Source organism: Protopterus annectens, chromosome 17.part0, assembly GCF_019279795.1.
Source record: "Protopterus annectens isolate FY-2018-M chromosome 17.part0, PAN1.0, whole genome shotgun sequence".
Lineage (NCBI taxonomy): Eukaryota > Metazoa > Chordata > Ceratodontiformes > Protopteridae > Protopterus > Protopterus annectens.
Genome location: NC_056751.1, coordinates 104,176,983 through 104,203,299, shown reverse-complemented (window position 1 = coordinate 104,203,299; position 26,317 = coordinate 104,176,983). Strand labels below are relative to the sequence as shown.

At 37.1% G+C, this 26,317-nt stretch overlaps 1 protein-coding gene across 1 annotated transcript in view; it reads left to right on the top strand.

Moving 5' to 3' along the window:
• The window catches only part of LOC122791337, an 848,919-nt gene that overhangs the window by 649,159 nt on the left and 173,443 nt on the right, over window positions 1–26,317 (top strand). The window contains exon 6 of the mRNA XM_044059051.1: window positions 22,636–22,769. Within this exon, the coding sequence (XP_043914986.1) occupies window positions 22,636–22,769 (134 nt within the window). The remainder of the gene's footprint in view (window positions 1–22,635; window positions 22,770–26,317) is intronic.

The window sequence follows — 26,317 nt, the reverse complement described above, 5'->3', positions numbered from 1 at the left end:
ATCTGCATCCAAAATCCCAGTCTCTCCTTGTTTCTTGTACATCCTCCCTGTTTCATCTTCCCTTTTCTACTTTGAATTATAGGTTTCTGCTTGTGCTATGTATAGGAGCCTTAACTGTGTAGCTCTGAAATACCCCTTCAAATCGGATAATCCCAAACCCCCTTGTTCTGTTGAAAGAATCAGCTTATCCCATTTGACTCTTGCCATCTTCCCCGCCCAGATAAAATTTTTCAGCTCTTTATTAATTCCTATCCACAACTTTTCCTCTGGTTGATAAAAATATTCCTGACCTGTGTATAAAGCTAAAGGGACTAAAAACATTTAACTGCTTGTACTTTGCTATCCATATCCATAAAACTGAGCTTCCAATGTCTCAGTTTTTGTGTTATTTTTTGTTTAGTCTCATCCCACATATCCTTAACTGCCACACTAGAACCATTTTTAATCTATGCTCCTAAGCACTTCTGTTATTATATCCCCATAAATATGGATATTGCTGAACCAATTTGTGTGTGGGTACATAATTTACAGCTATTGCCTTTGTTTTAGCTTCATTAATTTTTGTATCACAAAAAGATTTGAAATGTCTCAAAATGTTCCACAACACTGAAATGTCTCATTCTGGTTTTATCAGGTATAAAATAATATCATCATCATAAAGCCAGCTTTTCTTGACTACCATATCAATTATATCCTTGAATTTCTGAGTCCCTTGTTGACTTTTTCTACACCCTTGACACTTTTCGGGGTGGTGAGGAATACTATGGTCCAGTTTAAGTTAAGTTACATTTAAGGGAATTAGAGAACTCCATCCAGTTGAACTGGGTGAGTGTAGATCAGTGATTTTATTTATTTATTTTATTTAATATTTGTTTACTGGGAAAGTCTGACTGGGAGAGAACCCATTTTCAGCAGAGGCAGATGCATGTCTTTGAAATGTAGGAAGAAGCCAGAGTACCTGGAGGAAACCACATGAATGCAGGGAGGACATGCAGACATTGCACAGAATGTACCCCAGCCATGAACCGAACCGGAGAACCTCTTGCTATGAGGTGTCAATGCTAACTGCTGCACCACTGCGCCACAAGATGATATGCTTTGTTAGGAAGATTGGTTGCAAATTTAGCAATTTTATTTTAACATTGTTCCAATTTATGTGAGAGGGATGAGCTGATGTTTGTGAAGAATGGTGAGGCATAAGACAGAGTTGGCAGGAAGTAGGCAAGAGCATTGTTTTTTCTGGAGTATAAGGAGAGAGCAAGAAGTGCTTTATAAGAAAGGCCAGCTTTTAAATGAATTTTTTATATTTATATGTTGTCTATGGTAACTCCTAGTATCTTAGTATGGGAAACAACCTCAAGTTTTGTTTGTGTGTTTGTTTTTTTGTTCATCTGATATAGTGAACATACTTTTTATGTGTTTTTCTGTGGGAATAGTAAACAAATAAAACTCTTCAAATATGAATAGCAGAATATCCAAGGGGTCCATGGGCTGATTAATATATTGTTTTGATGGCCAGCATATATATATATATATAAAAACATGTCCACTTTATATATTCTCACATGCAACATTTCCAGGTACTAATACTTCTAGAATACCAGAGATGGTGTGGATTCACAATGTTCTGCTTTTTTTATATTCTTTGTATCTCCCCACTGCCTACTAGGCAGTATCCCTCAGTGACCAGTCAGCTCATTCATTCCCTGTAGGGTGTGAGCCAAAAATGCAGGCTGTCATCCATGGAGCCATAAGTATGTATTTTTACTATTTAACCCTAACTCTGCAGCTTGATGGCTTATATGGGCTACCACATCAACAACAGGGCCTATTATGTCCTGTCCCACCCTTCCACGTCCTAATCAGGTCTTCCATTACCAGTTTGGTAGGCCAAGCCTACATCTTTGTTTATGGCTGTTTTGCCTGTAACCTTCCACTTTGTATGCGGTCAAGTATCTGCCTCCTCCCTACCCACCCCCACCCAGGGGTAGGAGAGCCTACGTTTTGCTGTTTAATCTTACACTTCTCTGCTGAACCTTTCCAGCACCCCAGCTGGCATGCAGGCTCAGCTCATCTGGGTCATAAGGTTCTATTTCACCATGTCACAGAGCTGGAATGATGATAAAGATTTACCTTTCAACAGCCATCAGTTTGAAGAATGTTGTTGCAAGTGCTAAGAAATTGCTTACAGCAAAATGATTCTACTTTTGACATAAGTCAAAGGGCTTGTACAGTACTTTATGCAGAATATAAACTTGGCAATAACATTTGCTGAGTCCAGTAACAAGGTCTCTGAAACAATTAAACAGTACGGTGACAGCCTACACGCTAGGTATCATCTTCCTGTTGGAGCTGCACAAGCTTCTTGAGTGTGTTAGTACAACTTTAAAAAAAAGCAATGCCTTACATAAGAAGACAGAAGAAATGAGCAAAATGAGAAAGACAACGTGAAAAAAAATGTTGACAAGAAAAACTATAGGACGATCTTTTTAAAGAGACAGGCTTTGTTATTGAGACGTGAGAAACAATAAAAGCATGCCTTTATTCAGCTCAGACAGGCCTATCAGGTAAGTATATGTATACACAGGTGTTTTATGTTGTCTCTAGCATCCCTAAATACATTACATATCACTTCATGTTGGCGATATCTAGCCACTACTGTTGTCTCCTTTAAGCGTATGTTTGGCCCTGTCTGCCTGTAGTCATATTCCTATACTTAGGCAGAAAAGATAGCAATAATCTAAAGTAGATTGCTAGCAATAATCATTGCTGGATAAGATCCCTTTCCTAAAGCTTATGGTCACTAGGTTCTGTACTGACCCCCAGGTATTGTCTTTGTGTAGTTTTCATGTCCTACCCACGTCTGCACAGCTTTTCTTCTGGTACTGCAGTATCCTCCCAAAATCATGCTGGTTGAGTGACTACTTGAAACTGTCTGACTTTACCCTTGTCTGTGTGACCAGAGTTGTGGCTAAAAGGGGTCTAGAATGGCCAGCACACTTATGCAGTTAAATGAGAAAATTAAAAATAATCTATAGTAGGGGTGGGGGATATGTTAAGGTTTGCTTGCATGATCCATTGCTAAATTGCATAGTTTGGCTCATCACAAAAACAAAGCCTGAGTGATTAAATCCTCAGGCCAGACATAAGTAAGTATCACCATAACACACATTTTATTATGAATTATTGTTTTATTGGCAGCATAGTGGCAAAATGGATAGCATTATCAGCCCACAGCAAGAGGTTCTCCAGTCTGATGCTTGGCTAATGTGCCTTCTGTTTACAGTCTGCATGATCTAACTGCGCTCACATGGATTTTCTCCAAGTACTCCAGTTCCTTCCAAATACCAAACACAGGCAGGAGGCTGATTTGTGACTCTAAAATGTCCAGTGACTGCATGTAATGTTTCAGTGATATAGAAGAAAAGCCTGGGAACCTACTTCTATTGCCTACTTACTTAGTAAACTCTTTGAATGGCAATGGCTGTTTATGGGGTCATTATAGGAGTTCATTGTGACCATACCTGAAAACTGTTCAGATTTTCACAGAATGTCCAGATTTTTGCTTCATATTTTCACTTGTTCTTAATAAAAATTGTGGTTTTCTGGCAAATCATTGAGGACTGAAGTCACTAAGTAATGACAGACATTTGAGTTTCAGACTTCATATCCTTCAGAAAAATGCATGCTAGTGCAAAACCTAGTATTCTAGCAACTTTCTGAGTTTATAAGAACAACACTTGAAATTTGTTCCTGATTTTGCATCTTTGTCCCCCTCCCCCCATTATTTTGACTTTGTTCAGTTTTCTTGAGATAATAGGTAGAGGTATAGCTGTGATCCATGATCGTGGATGTTTTATCATAATTGATTTCGTCTGTAGCATCACCAATTAATACATGATTCTATGGAAGATGCAGTCAGGCAGGTGTTTGAGTCTGGCAAGGTGAAACTACTGAATGTGTAAGAGAAAGTTAGCACAAACACAGATCTCACAGACACAAGGTAGAGGGCTTGAGTCTCACCCTTGAAAGTGAAATTGGCTTGAACTCTGACAGGCAGCTAGCTTACAGTTTACCTATAAAGTTTGTTAACAGGAATAGGCACTGAAAATAACACACATGGGAGGAAAATGCAAACTTGAGAGCAGAAAATGTTGGATTTCTACAATGATTTTTTTTTTAAATCTTATTTATTGAGCCTTCAGATAAAATGCCTAATTTATAAGTAGACTCTCATGGTAAAATCCCTGTTTCTTTTTCATTCTTACATTCTTGATAAATCACAAGCATAACACAAGGAATAGTGTCTTTAATGTGGTACTATTATACTACATACAGCCTCTTTTTGGCCCTAATTACATCCCCTTCAGCTGAAGATCAACAACTTTGAGCCTGCTCCCATTGCTCCATTTTTCTTTTGCTACTACCCACCTAGGGGTAAGACTGCCCAAGTGGCAGACTGAGAGACTGGGAAGGAGAAGTTGTTCATAGCACCTGGCACTATCATATATAGTGCTCTGTGTAATATAGAATGTTTTGAATACCACAGCGGAACGGAGTTACTGATGTCACATGCATCACCACATAAAATGCTAGTTAACTTCAACACCCTCCCTCCCCCCGCCTTCAACGTGGAATTGGTAACAGCAATCTAACATGTGATTATGACACCATCCCCATCACCAGGGACATGTTACAGTATGGGCAGACACACACACACCCTCTCTCATGGAGTGGGCAAGCCAGCAAAAAGCCACTCCTTCTCAAACTCCCACCCACCTACACCACCAGCTGAACTTGAGTTGTCTGGGTCGTAATTTAGGGAGCTCAGAATTCCACACCATGGAGCCAGGACTCCAGCCTTATTTCTATGATACAGCACTCCATCTCTTCCCATCTTTAAATTATGTGTGTCATCCTCTATATCACAGCCCTGGTGGTGGATTGCTGGCTCATCAGGTTCTAATGGTCAAGGTGAACAGGTGCCCTTTCACTGAACTTATAGATTAGTTGAGCATATATTGTATTTAATATATATATATATATATATATATATATATATATATATATATATATATATATTTCTGTGTGTGTGTGTGTGTGTGTGTGTGTGTGCGTGCGTGTATATCATCATCAGCCCCCTTTCCCCCCATTTTTATATGGGGTGGGGGTGTCACATTAACAATGATCACCACTCAGAACCAGTGTTTACACCACCAAGTATATATACGGTTTCCCTAGCACTGGTCAATTTTCAGGAGAATTGACCTCTGTATTGTCGACAAACTTTGGTCAGAAATGCAGCTGGTCAACAGTTGTGTGATAATGGACAATCCCCCAGGGTTGGGGACTATGTCCTTTCCCCAGGGATTATGTGATATCAGAGTTAGTATAAATAATTAGCATGGGGGTGTGAGGACACATCCTCCCACATGGGGGTTGTGTAGTGAGGCTTACCACTTGCAGAAACACTATTTCACTGTTTTTTAAGCTTGCATGTTCCAAGGATTAACCTCAGAGCATGTGCAGTAGCATGTCAATGTTTAAACAAAAGAGAAACGCACTCCAAAGCAGATACTGGAACTACAAAAGAAATTTAATTTAGCGCTTTTGTCAGTTTTAGACTGGACCTATTCAGAATACAACCATTTTCCAACTCCTACTACTTTATAAATCATGTGACATTTCTTTGTAATTAACACACTAATTAAGAATCTGCGTTTAAAGTCACAGTTGAATTCACCATTAAATTCACAGATGAATACCCGAACTATAACAACCTAATATAAAACCCATTTTGAAACTACATGTAAACCTAAACACAGGATTCTAGTGACAACATAGAAAAACACTAATGCAGTAAATGCTGACAATTCAACACTGTCTAACAACAAATATTGAATAAAAAGCACAATAAAAGTCAAAAGCCATATACTTTCTGCATTAAGGAGCTCAACAGTTAATAATATTTCAAAAAAGGAGTAAAAATACAAATGAAGGAAACTACCCACACCCAAACTATCATCTCAACTGCTTGGGGAACACATTTAAATGTGATACTCAGACTTCAGTTTCAAATAACTGGTTAGAGAAACTGCATCATTCAACCCTGGTGGGCTGGTGGCATAACCCTTAATTGCCAAATAAGCTCTTTATATTCTAATATCAGCTCAGTAGGACCCCCCCCCCAACACACTATTGTATTCAATTTGCTCTATGACCATAAGCCTGAATCTATGGTAGGGAAATTGGTTCAGATGTTTTGCTATGGCATTATTCAAGTTACCCTTATTCATATCATAGACATGTTGATAAATTCATTGCCTGAAGGCATTTTTTGTCTTCCCTATGTAATAACCTTCACATTCCTGAAGTTTGGCAATGTAAACTACATTTTTACTGCCATTTTGGTTCAACCTGATAGTGCCATAATGGGGAATTCTAATACTGTTACTCTCCTGAATATATTAACGTCATGTGCAGTGTCCACATGACTTTTATTGTGCTTTTTATTCAATATTTGTTGTTAGGCAGTGTTGAATTGTCAGCATTTAATGCATTAGTGTTTTCCTATGTTGTCACTAGAACCCTGTGTTTAGGTTTACATGTAGTTTCAAAATGGGTTTTATATTAGGTTGTTATAGTTAGGGTATTCAACTGTGAATTTAATAGTAAATTCAACCATGACTTTAAACATAGATTCTTAATTAGTGTTTTAATTTCAATCAAAGAAATGTCAGGATTCATCTTGGCTATATAAAGTAGTAGCAGCTGGAAAATGGTTGTATTCTGAAGAAGTTGAGTGCAAAACTGACGAAAGCGCTAAATTAAATTTCTTTTGCAGTTCCAGTATTGGCTTTGGAGTGCATTTCTCTTTTGTTTTATCAGTTTCAGTGCTTTTTTGTTTGTTATCAGCATGTCAATTTTTTTTTGTCATTTGTGAGGTCAATGTAGCAGCCTTTTTACAGTTATATACACACACTCTCACACAAAGAGACATACATACATACATATATATATATATATATATATATATATATATATATATATATATTCATTTGGCGTATGTGCATGTGGGGATCCTTATAAGTATGGCATCTGTCTTATATAACAAGCTTGTTGTTAAGTAAGACAGAAGACATATCTGCATGTATGAGTGTCAGTGAGTTTGATTGTGTATCTGAATGTCTGGTTTAGGGCTTGCTAGCTAAGTGTTCTGTAGGTAAGGTTTGTAGTAAGTGGTTAAACTTGTAGTGCGTATTAGTTTTGTTTGTGAGAGTGGTGGAAAGGCAGTGATGTGTATATGTAGGGATTGTTGTGTGGGTAGCTAGATACTTGTGGTGTGTTTAGGCTTTATATGATGCAGTGATTGAATGCTAGCAATGTGTGTGTGTGTGTGTGTGTGTGTGTGTGTGTGTGTGTGTGTGTGTGTGTGTGTGTGTGTGTGTGTGTGTGTGTGTGTGTGTGTGTATGTGTGTGATAGGTAGGAATCTTGATGTCTAAATTAGTCAAACAATTTCCAGTTTACATTTTCCCCACAACCATCATACTGGATAAATCTTCATATTAGTTACCTCTCCAATTCTAATTATTTCTGTAATTTTTGTGCTTTCTACCATCTTCCTTAAGTACATTCAGTTAGCATACAGGCACACATGCCCAACCTATTGGTCTCAGACAATGTAATGCTGCAAACACATCCATCTCTTCTCTGCCCTCCCTCTCTGATTAGTCAAACAGCACCAAAGTTTCACCATTGACCAGCAACAGCTCCTTTTACATGCTGTCACACTATAATACAGTGCCCTAGTAACTTCTACTAGCTAGTTCAAGTTATATATATGCAGGCATTTAGAATCCAACTTTCTCTATAAAAAACAACCGCCGATATTTCCTGTGTATATGGTTGCTTGGCGAGCACCTGCTTTACATGTCAGGAGCATTGTCTGTGAGATTACACTAACATTCCAGTCCTTAGCCAAATAGTACCAAAGCAAACCTGCTGTAAATCTCTATATTACCCCATTACTGTGGTTTGTATACAGAGAAGCATTGCCCCAACAGTCTTGTCTTAAACACTGTAGTTTCACACAAATAGGACACAAATAAACATATTCTAGACCCCCACCACCCCTATACAACTCCCTTTGTAATCCATCGAGGAAAGCATCTGAAACCATGGAGAAGCATTCTCTTCCTCCTCATCAAGCTTAGTGTAAATGGGCATCCCAAGTCATTGCAGCAATTGCCCCATGTTTACTGACAACCACCTAATTCTTAATCAATTGGATGCAATGTGTGAGAGATGCAATTATACATTGTCACTGGAGGCAAGGCTCTCACATGCAGTAACTATAATTACTAAACAGGTTGTTGTGAACATACACCACCACATTCTACCTACCACTCACACTAAAGACCAGGTACAAACACACGTATGCTGAGGTTGTTAAAAGCTACTTACCCAAACTTGAAAGGCCTCCTAAATACAAATAGAACAGGGTCCTCTGCAACTGCACAATCATTCCACTAAAGCAGCACTCATAAGCACATAAGCTAAACCTTCATACAAACAAATGTTCTAGTCATAGACAACTCCATCATGAGACATACAGACATTCCACTCACTAATATGAGCAAGGAGAGGGTCAGGGTCAGCTACCTATCAGTGTCCAGAATCCATCAGACCATGCACACACTCAGGTCATTGAACCACAAGTACCAGTATAACTCTGTCATTATACACGTGGATGTAAATGACCTGAGACGTATCTCCCTGGACTGTATAATGACAGACATGATGGAGCTCTCTGACCACGTGTCCCAGGCAGGTTTGAGCCTAGCATTGAGTAGCATTCTAACTTCACCAAGGATGATGCCACAGTACCAACAAAAGATAATTGACTTTAACAGCTTGCTTAGTTTTTGGTGTCATTTGAACAGGTTACAATATTTGTCAGCTTGGGAGGATATGTTTGACAGACCACGCTGCTTCACCAGGGATGGTTTGTACATGTCCCCTTTAGGCTTTCTAATTTTGGCTAAAATATTGCCCCTCCTCCATAGTGTGCTTTTTAAGCAATGCCAACCTGACAAACCTTATAACATAGCAAAAAAACAGCCCAAGATACTCTAAAGGTATTACTGCTCAATGCCAGGAGTCAAAACAAAAAACTATACTGCCTGCAAGCTGTTCTCACCCTGGAGAACATAAGACATAAGTGTAGTTTCAGAGACAAGGATTAAAGCCATGAGAGCACCTTGGCAGTAAAAGGCTATAATGCTTTCCACACATTTAGACCAGCTGCTGCACAGGAAAGGACAAAAGGTGAAGATGCTTCAATGTTCATCAAAAAGAGTTATACCTCAAATCACATAGTACAATGCAACTGAGCTTCTCCATGTTCAAGCAAAGTCCCATACAATATCACTGCAAGCTATAGGTCTCACTTTCTAACCTAGGATACCAATACAGCATACCTCACTCTACTTTGAACCTAACACTATGATGTTGGGTGACTTCAACTACCCCACTATAAACTGGGAAATATACACAACTTCCAGTATCTTGGTCCAGTGATTTCTGGACTTTGTCAGTACATGTATTCTAGATCAGCTAGTCCATAAACCCACTAGGAGCACCAACATCCTTGATCTAATCTTCACAAACGTGGGGGAACTTTGCATCCACCTGTATGTAACATCCTTACTTGACAGGTTAGACCATAAAGCTGTCTCCTTTGAAAGTAAACTAAAACCTAGGACCCCATCTGACCTGCAGACATTTAGGATTTATTCCAAACCTCCCACTACTAAATAATACCTTAGCAAAATTTCAAGGCCCCCCCACCCCACCAAACCATGTGCACTCTGATGTCAATGCTGAATTGTTCACAGAAACCTTATATCATCATTCTGTAAACAGCTGCAGTGAGGTAGTTGTATCCACCCAAAATAAACACAGGGCTAATTCAAAGAACAGCTACTCTGATGGAATCCCAGTCCCAGCAAGTTACATAACAAAAGGAAGAAAAACATGGCCAAAACTAGGAAGTATAATGCTTAGCAAGGCAAGAACCCTCTCATCAAACTAAATAAGAAACAGAAATCTCATCAAGTCCATCCAAGCCAATTTTAGGTAAAATTAGCCTACAGGCAAAGGACAACCACAAGGCTTTCTTTCTCTATGTCTGCAACCTCAAAGGTTAATACACAACAGTATACTGAACTAATTGTAAAAGGAACAATCTATATGGAGCCAAAGGATATAGCAAACCTACTGACTAATAAATTTAGCTACAATTTCTCCCTGAATTTCCCCTCTATTACCTCTCAAGAGATACCTTTGATTATGACTTCCCTGGCTATCACTGGCAAAAAAGTCCTCAGTGTGCTTTCAAAGGCAAGAAATACCTCATCAATGGACCCTGATAATATCCGGGGATGTGTCCATAATAACATGAAATGTGACTTATTGAGCCCATTAAAATCACTCTTCGACCTTATACTCCTAAAATGGCTTCATGCCTAGTGAATGGAGGACTGCGACAGTTATCCCTCTGCAGAAGGGCAGGTCATTTACTGAGCCAATTAACTACCCCCCCCTAATTCTGACTAGTCTTGTAAGTAAAAGCATATAAAGAATTACGATAGATATTATAAATAAAAACATAGGAAAACTTCACATACTGGATTCAACATAGTTTGATTTCATCAAAGGCAGATTATACCTATTCAACCTACTGGAGTTTTTTCGAAAAAGTCATCAAAGCTACAAATGAAGGCAAAACAGTATACACTGCCTATCGTGACCTGGCCAAAATATTCAAGACTTTTCCCCATTCAGGCATTGTCAACAAACTCACAAAACTAGAAGTAATTGCCTATGTCACCAGTTTAACTCACAGATAGGCCATAGGAAGTCAAGACTGGGGACTCTACCGCCGCAAAAAGGTCAGTAACTAGTGGAGTCCATCAGGGATTGGTGCTGGGACTTCCTCCTTTTTGGCATTTACTTTTTGGAAATCAAAACTAATGCCAAAAGCCTCTGCTTGACCAAGTTTGCAGACAACTGCAAGCTTGGTGCAATCATAGAATCCCCCCACAGGCACTAATATCTTCCAAGAGGATTTGTCAATAAGTAATTGATAAAGAAAAAATGAGCACTGCCAAACCAATAAAGTTAACAAAAGTGCCCGATAAGATAAAAAACTCGACTCCAACTCCAAATGCCAAGCGGTTTATTGATCCAGGTAAATTACCAAAGCAGTTGAACGCAAATACTAGAATAAACGCTCTTTCCACTACCATGCGTTTTCGTCCATACACCAATCAGGACTTCATCAGATACAATAAAACAATGTTTAAAAAACCTTAAATACTTTCTCATTTAAAAGACCAAGACCAGTTTAACATAACTGGCTAAGACCAGTTTAACATGAATTTCAAATAGTGATTTTTTTCTTTTTTTAAAAATGCACAAACATGTACTTGAAATTGTTATAAATAATTATTACTAACAGCAGAATCAAATATTTCTAACAAATTGTTTATTATGCTTATTAGTTGAATGATTTTAAATATTTGATATATTTTAAATTGACATCTTACATGTCATGTGAAAGTAGTAATTTGATTTGATGCTATGAAATGCACAGAACCTGATAGGTTTCTTTTTAAATGAGAAAGTATTTAAGGTTTTTTTTAAACATTGTTTTATTGTATCTGATGAAGTCCTGATTGGTGTATGGACGAAAACGCATGGTAGTGGAAACAGCGTTTATTCTAGTATTTGCGTTCAACTGCTTTGGTAATTTACCTGGATCAATAAACCGCTTGGCATTTGGAGTTGGAGTCGAGTTTTTTATCTTATCGGGCACTTTTGTTAACTTTATTGGTTTGGCAGTGCTCATTTTTTCTTTATTTGGTGTTTCTACTTCTCCGTGGCCGAGAGATGGAAGGCAGGACTCCAAAAAAGGATATGGGGGAATTGCGAAGGCTGATAGGTCAGCTTACCCAATTGATTGATTTGCTGACCCCCCTTTGTCACTCCTTACGTGACAACATCCGCGAAGGAGATGAGCGTGGTGGTGATTCAGAAGGAACCGAAAGGTGTATGGGAGCAAAACCAAAGAGAAAACGGAATAACAGTGCAGCATTGCAACGCGACTTTACAAGGAATGAACCGAAGGGTGATGTTTTTAATCCGGCTCTCACACCGGAAATTTTGGCGGAAAAAGAAGCTGACGACGGAACAACAGACAGAGATTTTTTTACTGCTACCATTAGCGCAAAAGACTTAACAAGGACAGACACAGCCAAGACACGTGAAGGTACTGTTAACAACACATTACATAAATCTTGGGCAAACAAAGAAACAAAAGACTGGCTTAACAAACCTTTTCATATAAAGTTTGACAATATTAACAATCATTGTATTGATGATGGCTGTACTTATTCTGCCAAAATAGATAAGCTATCTAAGTTAATGTTCAAATTTAAAAGTTTGGTTATAGAAAATGAATATTTGACAGAGTGTATAAACAGAAAGGTAGTCCCAAAGGGACTTAGAGTATGGAAGTATCCAAACAATGTTGTGATTGGGTCAAACTTTCATAATGAATTGTTGCAAGTTTTTAATCAGTGTGGTTTGGAAATTCTAAAGTTACTGGTCAAAGAAAATAACAGAATACAGGAGACTCTAAAAATAGAGATAGATAGGTTGGATGTTTGTATTAAAGAGGATGTTATTTTTGAGATTAGGGAAGAGAGAAATAAATATGTACAACTCAAAGAAGACATAGATTTCAAATGTGAAGATATTGTGAAAAGGAAAATAAATAAACTTAAGAGAGATGTAGAAGAATATCGGACTAATAGCCATTACCCTAAACCACCCCCTAATAAATCTGACCATTTCTTTAATGGAAAGGATGACAGAGATACAGGTTTTGTGGAAGAAAGACATTGGATGGGTATGGACTATAATTATGCATTTCCACCACTAGAGAATGAAGGTAACAATGGAAATAGGAATTCAAATAGGAATCGGAATTTTCAGATGAGGGGGGGGAGAAGGGGGAGAGGGAGGTATTGGAACTGATACACCCAACCCCTATACTCGAAGATGCATCTACCCACATTCATACTAGTGGAATTAAACATAGTTTAGGTAATTTTTCCATATACAATTTTAGTAACATTGAAATTCATGAACAACATTTTTCCCTACTTAGTAAAGGGTTTAAATTCATCCCATATGTAAAAGGTGATATGGTCAAATCTATTATTGACATGAAATTATTTTTCAGAAAAGTGAATTTGGAAATTATGTTTTCACAAAGTAGAGAAAATTATATACCTCCACAGAACTCATGTTTGGTACGTAAGAGCACCTATAATCCACCACTGCACCCACAGGTCAGGAATTTAGAAGGTATGTTAGAAAAAGAAACCAGACATGTATATGAACAGAAATTGACTGACTTCAATCTTTCTAAGGAAGAATATTTAACATTAAATGACCTTAAAGTTAACAGTGAACTAAGAATTATGAAGCCTGACAAGGGAGGGGGAGCAGTAATAATGGACAACATAATATACGAGGGTAAAATGAACAGCATGCTTGGGGACACAAATAGATATACCACTGTTTCAAGAAACGAGATAAATGTAGCATATTACAGGATTGACTGCGTATTAAATGACATGTTTTTGGAAGGAAAGTTGGATAAAAAGACATTAGAATTTCTACAGGTATCTAAACCAAGAATACCTGTTATTTTTGGAATACCTAAAATCCACAAAAACATGGAAGATCCGCCACTGAGACCTATTGTTTCAGCTGACGGTTCTAAGACCATTCCACTAGTGAAATTTGTGGATAATAAGGTGAAACATATTTGTAGAGAAAACAAACAAATTCTAAGGGATTCGTGGGATTTACTGAGAAGTCTAACCTCAGACTTGATGTGTGATGAATTGATTTTTATCACTATAGATATTGTTGATCTATTTACGTGCATCCCCCATACCGAAGGTTTGATTATGTTTGAAGAAATGGTGTATAGAGATAAGAAATTAACACTCATGGAGAAAAGTATGGTAGTAAATTTGGTAGATATGGTCCTAAAATATAATTTTTTCATGTTTAATGGGGAATACTACCAACAATCCCAAGGTATCGCTATGGGGGCGGCCTGTGCACCCACATATGCCAACATTGTGTTGGCAAAATGGGAAGAGGACTTTGTATTGACATCTGAATACAAAGAGTGTTGGTCGCTGTATCGTCGTTTTTTGGACGACATAGTGATTTTCTGGACAGGTGGTATGGACAGATTTCAAACATTTATGGAATATCTAAATAATACTACCAATTTTTTGAAATTCACTTACACTACCTCCAGGGAAAGGTTGCAGTATCTGGACATAGAGGTCTATAGAACGGAAGGTGGCTTCGAAACTAAAATTTATAGGAAGGAATCCTTTTGCAACTCTTTTCTCCATTTTACTAGTGCACATCCCCCTCACTGTAAAAAGAACATTGTCAAAGGACAATTCGTGAGGGGGAGTCGAATGACTAGTCTTGATAATGATTTTAAAGATGAGTGTACTTTACTGGAGAAGATGTTTGGAGAAAAAGGGTACCCCAAAGAATTTGTTAAAGAGATCAGAAGTGAGGTTGAACATGGTAGGACATCTAAGTTTGAACCTGTTAAAGGGAAGCAAATAATAGAAAATGAATCACAAATTATGCAGAAAGAAATCGAAAATAGAGATACTTATGAAAAATCGCTAATTATGGAATATAACATGTCAAATATTACAATGACAAAAATATTTCAGAAAGAATGGGTTAGATTTTCGACATTAACTGATATAGAAAATATCAGAAAATCTACCCCTAAAGTGGTTTATAGAAACTCATGGAACATCAAAAGAATCTTAGAATCTCATTCCAATATAAACAAAAATAGTAAAGGTAGGTTAACAATAGATGGACGTAGGAAGAAAGGAAGTTTTAAATGCGGTCACTGTAACCAATGTGAATTTATGATGGACAGTGAGGAGGTTAACATCCCTAGTAGAAATACAAAAATTAAGAGTAACGACTATTACAATTGTGAAACTAGAGGGGTGATATATCTAGCTCAATGCTCAAAATGCAGTTCATTTTACATAGGTAAAACCGAACAAATTCTTAAGAGGAGGATATATGAACATGTATACGAAATATCGAAGTGCATAGAGACCAACGCACTATATAAACATCTCAAGCAATGTGAAAGTGGAAAATTTCATTTTTTTGTATTAGAACAGGTCAAGAAAGAATTGAGAGGGGGTTTATGGGAAGAATGGTTGTGTTATAGAGAACTATGGTGGCAGATTAGTTTAGATGCCACAAGATTACCAGGGTTAAATGAGCACATCTCCCTGACCCCAATATTAAAAATAAGAGCAGCAGAGATTTGAATCTCTGACAATTTTCAACCAAGCCACTGGATGGCAGCAACAAACACTTTTTACTATGTCTTCTAGGCTAAGACCAGTTTAACATGAATTTCAAATAGTGATTTTTTTCTTTTTTTAAAAATGCACAAACATGTACTTGAAATTGTTATAAATAATTATTACTAACAGCAGAATCAAATATTTCTAACAAATTGTTTATTATGCTTATTAGTTGAATGATTTTAAATATTTGATATATTTTAAATTGACATCTCACATGTCATGTGAAAGTAGTAATTTGATTTGATGCTATGAAATGCACAGAACCTGATAGGTTTCTTTTTAAATGAGAAAGTATTTAAGGTTTTTTAAACATTGTTTTATTGTATCTGATGAAGTCCTGATTGGTGTATGGACGAAAACGCATGGTAGTGGAAAGAGCGTTTATTCTAGTATTTGCATTCAACTGCTTTGGTAATTTACCTGGATCAATAAACCGCTTGGCATTTGGAGTTGGAGTCGAGTTTTTTATCTTATCGGGCACTTTTGTTAACTTAATAAGTAATTGATGCCAGAGCCATGGTCTAAAACTAAATTCAAAAAATGTATAATATTATCCTTTGGAAAGTTGTCCACTCATGGGAATTACCACTAAGTCTCCTCCACAGATAATCTACCACCGACCTTCCTCAAACTAGCTGCAGACACCATAGCCTACCCAGTGTCCATATTAATCAACAGATCTATACAAGAATCCACTGTCCCCACTCTCTATAAATCATTTTTCAACATTCCTTTGCACAAAGGTGGTAATTCTACTGACCCTTCTAACTACCGACCCATAGCCATCCTATCCTCCCCCTCTAAGATTCTTGAAAAATGTGTCCACTCCCAAATACTCAACTACCTGCTCCAACATAATCTCCTCACCCCCACCCAACATGGTTTTCGTCCCCACCACAGCACAACTACTGCCCTACTATCCTTTACCCATACCATTGCTAAGGCCCTGGACAAAAATAAACTCATATCCTGTCTCTTCCTTGATCTCTCAAAAGCCTTTGATACAGTCTCACATCCCCTACTGCTATCTAAACTTGCTAATCTTAACCTATCTACCTCCACCCTCACCTGGTTCTCTAGCTACTTAACTTGCAGGAAATAATCAGTAAGATGGCTCTCTTCCACTTCTCCTTTTATACCTGTCCTAACAGCAGTTCCCCAGGGCTCCATCTTGGGACCCCTCCTCTTTAACATCTTTATTAATGACCTCCACACATCTTGTAAACAATCATCCCTCATCCAATATGCTGATGATTCTACCCTCATCTGTATCTCTGACAGCATCTCTGAACTTCATACTCTTACCCAATAGACCTTACTCTCTACTGAACAGTGGCTAACCAATAACCTATTGATCCTCAACCCCAAAAAGACCAAACTGTTACTTTTTCTTCCCCACTCTCTCTCTTACCACAAATCCACCTTTACTATCACTTTCTCAAATAACACTACTATCAAACCTGAAACCTAAACTAAACTTCGAGGAGTCATCATCGATGATGAACTGAAGTTTAATACACACTTACTACACAGTATAAAAAAGACTCACCAGAAACTAGGTCTTCTATATCGTAACAAAGGATACCTAACATCCAATGCTAGACTATCCCTTGCCCAAGCTTTTCTCCTTCCCTCCCTTCTTTATGCTGTCCCTGTATTTACCCATATCCAAACTGCTACCTTAAACAAACTTCAACAAACATACCATGCGATAGCTAGATTTGTCACAAACTCACCACGTAATGCACACCACTGCCTATTCCTTAACTCCCTACACTGTCTCGAATTTCCCCACTTATTGCAGCTATCTCAACTTCAAATGCTACACTCCCTTCTCTACAAACCTTCATTCTGCCCTACCCTCTCTTCTCTCATCTCAATCTAGTCTCCTCCTGGTACTCTTCGTACCTCTAACCAATGACTACTACAAACCCACCAACCCAAAAAAACTATTGGCAAATACCTCTACAAATCCTCCATTGCCCAAGCCTGGAACAAACTTCCCAGGGACATCTGTTCCATCATTCACCCATCCCATTTTAAAGAAAAACTCAAGGCTCACCTACTAAAATCTAAAATCTGTCCATGCCAAGCCCCAACTTGATAACTTTCCCCATCTCCTATGTCATTACCCCCCCTTTTTTCTTCAACTGATGTGACCAAATCATGCCTGTTTTTTTTTCTCCCCAAATCTCTGATACCTGCACTGACGAAACAAACCAGTAATGTAAATGTGTAAATATGTAAATATGTAAATATGTAATTATACTGCTACCCTGTAATATAATACAGGTATACTGCCTTTTAATTTTCTTCTTTTGATTTGTCTAACATATCTATTGTTAAATCAGTTTTGTTCATATTCAGCACTGTATAACTTTTCTTTAAATAATATCATCTGTTAGTGTAAACTGTGCTTGCAAAAAATCTACTTAGTGATTGTATAACCTCTATTGTAAACTGCTGTATTTCATGGAGCTTTTCTCCTCGGGTCTCCACTGAAAATGGGTCCCAAGCCCACTTGGACTAACCCGGTTAACAAATGTCAATAAATAAATAAATAAATAAATAAGTCAGTATACCCCAAAGAATAGACTTAGTGGTTAGGGACTTGGGAACATATGTGGGCAATGATTTGGCTTTTGACCATCATTTTGTAAGGAAATCAAGCAATATTGTACAACTTATTAGCAAGAGTATGGCATCTAGTTCCAAGGAAAACACATGGAATATGCTGATGCCTCAAAACCTTTTCCTCACACTCATTCTCCTAAATCCCACTGAGAGGTGATCTATGCCTGATCTACAAGACATCATCTGATCTAGTACTGAGGGACTTGCTGCACATCCACAAGTCTATCAGTATTAGAAATACCCAATCAAAGAACCTAGACCTCATTTGCAACTTAAATACAACATGCTGGAGAGACAGGTATGTGTCGCAGAGACTAACTCATCTCTGGAACAGGCTTCCCATCCATGTGAAGCAGAGTTCATCCCTGACCCTATTCAAACACAAACGGAAGCAATGGATGGGGAATCAGAAATTTACCCCTGGACTGGCACCTAGACCTCTACTGGATAGAGGTAGCTTGTAAATGCCCTGTCACCTAAACACAGCTATATGCCCCTGGGAAATGTATCCTGTCATTTATAAATGGGAAAGCATAGCTAGGCTTCAAAAGGCCTCCTAAGGCTGTAATCGTTTGTGAATATATGAGCCTTTACAAATTATTTAATCTATTGTAAGTTCACAGATTCTCAGATGTGGTTCCAATCCATTTTCACCGTGTGTGTGTGTGTGTGTGTGTGTGTGTGTGTGTGTGTGTGTGTGTGTGTGTGTGTGTGTGTGTGTGTGTGTGTGTGTGTGTGTTATACTTATTCCTTACTCGCGTCTGTAAGGCACTGTATATATATTGAAAAGCATAACCATGGATAACTGTTTAACTATTCAACAAATTAAGACAATTTCTATCAGTGTTGTGCCTTTTTCTTTTCCATGATAAAATAGCCATGCCTAATAGCTCTAACAAGATCAGTCAAGCACACAATGGATTTATCATCTTCCAGGGTATGTATACTGTAAATGTACTTTCTTGCCACAATCATAGATGTTATTTCAAAATATAATGAATTGACAGTTTTTGAAATGCAGCTTTATTCCATTTTTCATACATCCAATGAAAATATTCTTGAATGGCACACCTTTGTCAAGTAAACACATTGTACAGGTATATTCTTACAAGCTTCATACCATGCCTCTCATATCTGAAATGTGCATTTTGTTAAATGCAACCATTCATTGAAACCATTGTGCATCAGCTGAAGCTTGCAAGAACAGTTTCCTTTTTTCCATTTTTAATTCTCTTGTTCCTCCCATTCATCTTCCACCTCTGCAGAACTCACAGTATCCCCTGCATTTGAAGCATCACTGTAATCCAATGTAATCCATTGTAGTGGCTCCACAGGAGACGTACGTAGAAAGTTCTTATATCTTAAAATCTCCATGTCAGCATTTGTGTATGTTAACTTTTTGCCAGTCTGAAACACCTTCAGTATGTCAAAGAAAATCAAGTTATATTTGCAGTCATATTAGCAAAGGTATTAGCCAAACTATTACTTAAAATAATAAATGTAGACCAGTGTGTGTTCGTACAAGGTAGACTTCTTTTTTATTATTTTGTTTTTTTTTGGAAAACATGCTGCTTTATTGCAAATTCATTTGGTGCAGTCAATGTATAATCCACATAATTTGGGTATTAACATGCATGAATCACCCAACAATTCTGCATCAACTGCTAGCAATTTTTATCCAACAGTTCAAACATAATACCTTAACTGTCCACCTAATTTGACAACAATATAAAATACACATTTGCTATATCAAGAAGCAGAAGAGACTAGTAAACCTTTACCTCTAATTAGATTGCAGAAAAGGCATTTAATCGGGTTCAGTGGGATGAGGTGGGAAATAAAGATTAGACAGGGATTCCTGTGGATTTCATAGATAGGATTCCTATGGATTTCATACTGTAGCTGCTGATACAGGTGCTTTACAAAAACTGGTGGGTAGTAATTAAAGTAAATGGCAGGATAACATCCGAAATCATAATAACAATAATGAGAGGTAGAAAACATGGATGCCCTCTTTCATCCGTAACATTTGCAGCATACCTAGAGCCACTAACCTAAAAAATAAGGCAAGAAAGATTTCAGGGATGGAAATAGTATAGTAAGGAAGAATATGCCTTGTTTGCTGATGTGTTATATTATACTTAATGAATCCAGGTCTTGATATTCCAAAAATATATGGGATACTGAGACAGTCTACAAGAATATCAGGATATAAAATGAACAAGGGTAAAACTAGAGTCATCTTAATAAATTATATCCCAACTAGTGAAGTGGTCCAAGAATATCCAAGGTTGTGAGGACATTATGAGACTATATACTTGAGAGTCTGGATAATGAAAAAAGTTATGGATTCACCAAAGTAAACATAGAATCAGACTTGGGATAAGATCTTTAATTTTATCAGAAAATGGAAAACCATTTCAGAGAACCTTGACCCAAAGATTCAGGCAATAAAAATATGTATTGCCTCCTTAATACTGCATGCAGGGCAAGCCTTCATTTATGACCTATACAAGAATAATTGGAAAACACTCCAGAATGAAATACTGAAATTTATTTAGGAGGCAAAGCTTTCCAGAGTTAGTTAGCAGAAAAATATGTTACCGTTAGATCAGGAAAGGCTAGCTTTATTACACTTGCAGGGATACTATATTGCCACAGAAATTAAGTTCATTAATGCTATTCACAATGTTAATTATGTTGCAATATGGAAGCTGATGCTACTGACATAAAGGGGGCTACAGTCCACTAGTTCAGATACTGAATTTTTTGGATTCAGGGGCTAAGGTTAGAACAATCCAGATTTCTCTGAATTACTCTCTATGGGAAAATAAATTAGGTTTTTAACATAATAGAATATTTAGCAAAGAAGTTCAAGGCATGGCCTACTGGATTAGTTAAATATAAATAAACTACCAATATTATATTGCTGAAGGAGTGGTGACTTAGAGAAACTCATATACTAGTTTGGAATAAACTGAGAGAAGGTAAGAAAAAACTGGACTGTGGAAAATTTAGGGAAATATGCCAGTATCAATACAGAGATATTTTGAAATATAGGGAGTCTACTTTGTACAGTAGAAAAATATGATAGGGAGCTTTAGCAGAAGGGCTGCTGATCCAAGCAAGACATACTCAGACAAAATTCAGAAGATTTGGTTAATTAAGTTTTTTGCAAAATGTGAAATTAAACATCGTAAATTTTGTTAATGGGCTGGCTGTCATGTTGGAGTTAAATATGTATTGGATTTCATTAAATCTAGCTGGTTAATCTTACAATATTGCTCCAGCTACCAAAGTATCAGTTTAGCCCACCGAGTATGACTACATTGATTGCAGTGTGCGTGTGTTTTCACACTTTTTGGTACATTTACAGAGGACATCCAGATACTGAAAACCTAGTTCCTGATTGCATAACAACCACAAAAATTTAACTTTTGGTAGCATGAACAAAATGTAAACTAACTCTAAGCTTCCTATATTTTATCAGATTCACGGTGGTGCAGCGGTTAGCGTTGTCGCCTCACAGCAAGAGGTTCTCCCATTCGATTTGTGGCTGGAGCACCTTCTGTGTGGAGTCTGCATGTCCTCCACCCAGTCGAGTGACATCTAAAGACATGAAGGTAAGTGCATGCGTGAATGGGTGTGCCTTCTTTGAAGGTTGGGCATCGGGCTGGCAACTTGGCACCATAAAAATCCACTGCCACTCATTAGTGGACCGAAGTTCTACTGTGGTGACCCCTAACTGGGAAAAGCCGAAAGACTTAGTTGACAATAATCACATCAGTTATTCTACACTCAATGAATTCTTTGAACAGCCTGCCCACTGGGTCATATTTGTTTTTATAAATCCATAACTTCCTTTTCTTTTAATACTCCAATCAATCTCAAGTTTTTCTTTGAAATGTTATCTTCCTTTGCAACCAGTTGCCATAACACATATTCCACTTGTCCAACTGTTTTAAATGTCTTACCAGAAATCTCACCAACTTGCTGCTTTAATCAGCACCATGGCAACTTGCTGATCATGCAAGAACTCAAATCGATATTTTTAATTCTCATTTCTTAAAGATGTCATGCATAATCAACCAGTAGTTTTAGAAATTGCTACAAACCATATCTAATATCTTAAGATATCATTTTTGATACTTTTATATTAAGTCAGATTAACTTTTTCATCCCACTTTTTGTCACTATTGTTCTCCTCATCCAGACTTAAATTATTTGCAATATCTGAACTACAAAACTAACAACACTGTTTTGCACTTACTGGCATCTTGTTAAATCAGAGTGATATGCTTTTCTTGTTGTTCAGTATAAATGTTTCCACCATTCTGAAAAATTAAATAACACGCCAAAGATGTGTAGATTTATAATGCTTTTTGCCCTTTTTTACCTTCCTCCCTAAAATTTGTATTGCATGAAAAAGTGTTTAACAGCACTCATTAAAAAAAAGCATTCTTACAATATTTAAAATGAATCTAGGTTTTATTAATGAAGACCATTTCACTGCCTGGGTTCTGAAGTTGCCACAAGATATTGCTGAATCAGCTCTTTGGTTTCCATTAATACCTAAAGATGTTGGATCACCAAGCCACCCACAGTCTGTTCAAAAATCTGTAAGTATTTTCGGTAGATGCCATTTGTAACTGTACAGTGTTATTAAAATAGACCATTTGAAGTACCATACCAATTTCTATATATAATGTGTTAAGATTGTTTGCTATTGTTGTGAGTTTTACCTCTTTAGCCTTAAAATGGCACTGCCAAACCATGTTTGTTGTAGACTGCTTTTTGGGTTAAAATCAAATGTCATTGACATTTTATCAGGATGTTTCAGTCTTTCATTATGCAAAATAACGTTTGACACAACAGTACTTTCTCAACAATCTGTTGTTTCCAATGACTGCCTAAATTTCATTCCCATTAGACCTTGGTTTTTGTCACCTTCATCATACTTACTGCCTGAACATAAGGAACAGCTTTAAACTAACTTATTAAGTTTTAGTTAGTTAGTCAGTAAGTGTAGGTGGGCAGAGCCTATTTACAGTGGAAGCCTGGAGATAAAAGCTCTAGATACTAAACACTTTGTAATGACAAATCCACAGTTTAAAATTAATTTTCAGAAAGGCAGAAATGAGCATTCTCAAAGGAATGTAGAAGGGGAAATATGTCAATGAAGAAAAGAGGTCAGCAGTAATTAACCAAAAGTTAAATAAATGTATACATGTCAAGAAAAAACTGCACACTTGTCTCACACCTTGTGTAACCTTTGTAAAATTAAAAGGAAAACCACAAGTAATGGTGAAGCACTGTGACACGCAAAAAATACTTTAATCCACTGGTTTAGCGCTTTCAGCCCAAAAATTAGGCCTTCATCAGAACAAATTGTTAAAAAACTGTCCCATGTTTATAAGATGGTCAGTACACATCAAACCAATCAGATCTCTGTTTTTTTAAAACTTAATATAAAAATATATATGTATAAAATACATCCTAAATAATGCATACATTTTTAACAAGCATATAAACTATTTACATTTATTATAATAGGCTTTTCTTTTCAACACAGCTTTATAGTTGACACCATTGTTAAGCCCTGGTGCCCTGCATGCATCCAATGCTTGCCATTTGAACTCTCTAAAATCTAGTTTCACATATCTGTCTCCACTGAAATCCACTGGAACATGATCTATAACTGTGAATATAAATTTAACACCGTCATTGTTACCCACACAGTTTAAAGTGTGCTTATAGAGAGCATTGTCCATATTTTTCTTTCTAATGGCATAATAATGTTCATACATCCTGTTTTTAAGTTGCCTGTTGGTCTTCCCAATATAAAACGAAAAACAAGTGAAGCATTTTGCCATGTATACCAGAAAGACAGATTTACAATTCAAAATGCCTGGAACATGCCACATCTTGTAATGGGTTACAATATCAAATTCTGGTCCCTCTGAAATGTATTTACAAAAATTACAGCTTTTGCATTTAAAAGTACCTGTATTACCTTGGGGCTTTTTTCTTGGTCTGCTTTCTAACATCTCTTTAAAATTCCTTGCTCTTGTGTTAACAAAAATAGGGGCTTCTCCTACTACCATCTGAAGATCACTATTAGAAACTAATATTCTCCAGTTGTTGGACACTATATTTTTGATTTATTTGCTGTCTATGGTAAAGGTTAACAACACTGACGTAACCCAATCCTTCTTATCCTGTGTGTTTCCTCTGAGCCCCTCCTTTTTGTTTATACTAATAATGTCATGCACAATTTTGGAAGGGTACCCACTATTTTTAAATCTAGAATACAGTTCCTGCACTAACAGATATAACTGTGCTTCGTCACTTGTAAAGTCTTACTAACTGTCCCTTTATAATGTTGTATTTCACATAAGTGGGGTGCATGCAAGAATAACTCAAAAGACCATTGCTTGCTACATTTTTATAACTGATGCTGGACCCCCAAAAATCTTTACTTTCCTCTTTAATAATCTTTAAATCTAAAAAACAAATCTTAAAATTGTCCCAGCTACCAGTAAAATGCAAAAAAGAGGTGCTGTTTTTCATATCTTCAATAAAGAGCAAGAGCTCAGTTTGTGTTCCTCTCCAAATAAAAAAACAAAACATCAATAAAACGATGGTAACTCACAATTTTGTGTCTATTGGTAAACTTGGACATAATGTTGTTTTCCCAGTAAGCCAAAACTAAGTTGGCATAATTGGGAGCCATCCTGGCACCCATCGCCACACCCTTGATTTATATGTGTAAAACTTACACTATGAAAACCATTCTTTGATCATTTGTAAATAACTTGTAAAATCTGACCTAAGCAAATTATGATCAGCGTTGTAGTATGTATATTACTGTACCCAACATAAATACAAGTTCTTGACATTAAAATATACAATGAAAAAGTAAATATCCCAGCAGTAAAAGTTGTATTTTGCTTGGTAAATGCAAGAAAATACTCATAAATAAGGTATGCTCAGTGACTGCAACACATGTATGTAGAATGCATATTACTGCAGCAAATAACAGGAACAGATGGTTGCTAGAGAAGATCTGGAGTAATGGAAGCAAGCCAATAAAACCTTAGATCAATTAAATGATGTTCAACAGACTTTACTGAAAGAACTGGCAAAGGAAGTAGAAGATGAGTAAGTGTGAGAGAAGAGGAAAGTCTAGCAGAAAAATAGGGCTTGAACAGGAGGGGGAGGAAAACAGGACTTTGCCATTATAAAGGACTGTGTTAATCACATGAAGAAGGTATGTGAGAATTAGGAGACGGAAAAATAAATATAAGAGAGAATGAAGGTACCAAGCAAAAGGATGTGAAGGGATTGGGAGGAGATGACAAGAGAAAGGATACAGGGTTCAACAGAAACTGGGATATATAAAGGCTGGAAAAACAGGTCACACTTGAGACTGTTTTCCTAGATCAAGTAACCCTACAGAAAATGGCCAGTTAAATGGCTAGATGAGAGCCGATTTCCAGTTTTGAACACTTACTTGCAAGTAAGATTTTATTTGCTGACAGGGAGCTCTTTACACATTTTGGCTGTGTAGACACAATACCTCAGACTTATGTAAACACAGTAACTGAGACTGGTCATCTAATTGGGGGGATGTGATGACAATCAATCATTTAAATAGTTATTCTTAGCAAAGATCAGACAAAGCTACAAGAGTGAACGAATTAATCTGAAGTGGAAAGTGACTAACCACAGTGTTATTAGTTACAGTGACAGTGCAAAAAAATGAAAGGAAGAACAACTATAGAGCAACACCATCTAAAGAGTGTGATACATGAGAAATACAGGCAGATGAAGCATGGGGTGACAGCTGCATTTAGAAGGTCACTGAATAAATCTTAGAAGAGATACTTGCTAAGTCATATCAATGGCAGAAAGGAGTGCATTAACTGCATATAGTACCAATGAAATAAGCATGTGTTAGTGATACCTACCCTATTACAACTATAACTCTTGTCCACTGTAACCTGTGTTTAGAAAAGGGGTAATTAAGTGTGCATGTACGTATTGTGTTGGTGTGGAAATATCCTCACAAAAAGTTAGAGTCAGGGACATCCATGTATTAGCAATAAGGTTTTAATTGCCCATTACTGTTGTATAGAAGGAGGATCACTGTGCAAAGGACTGCAGA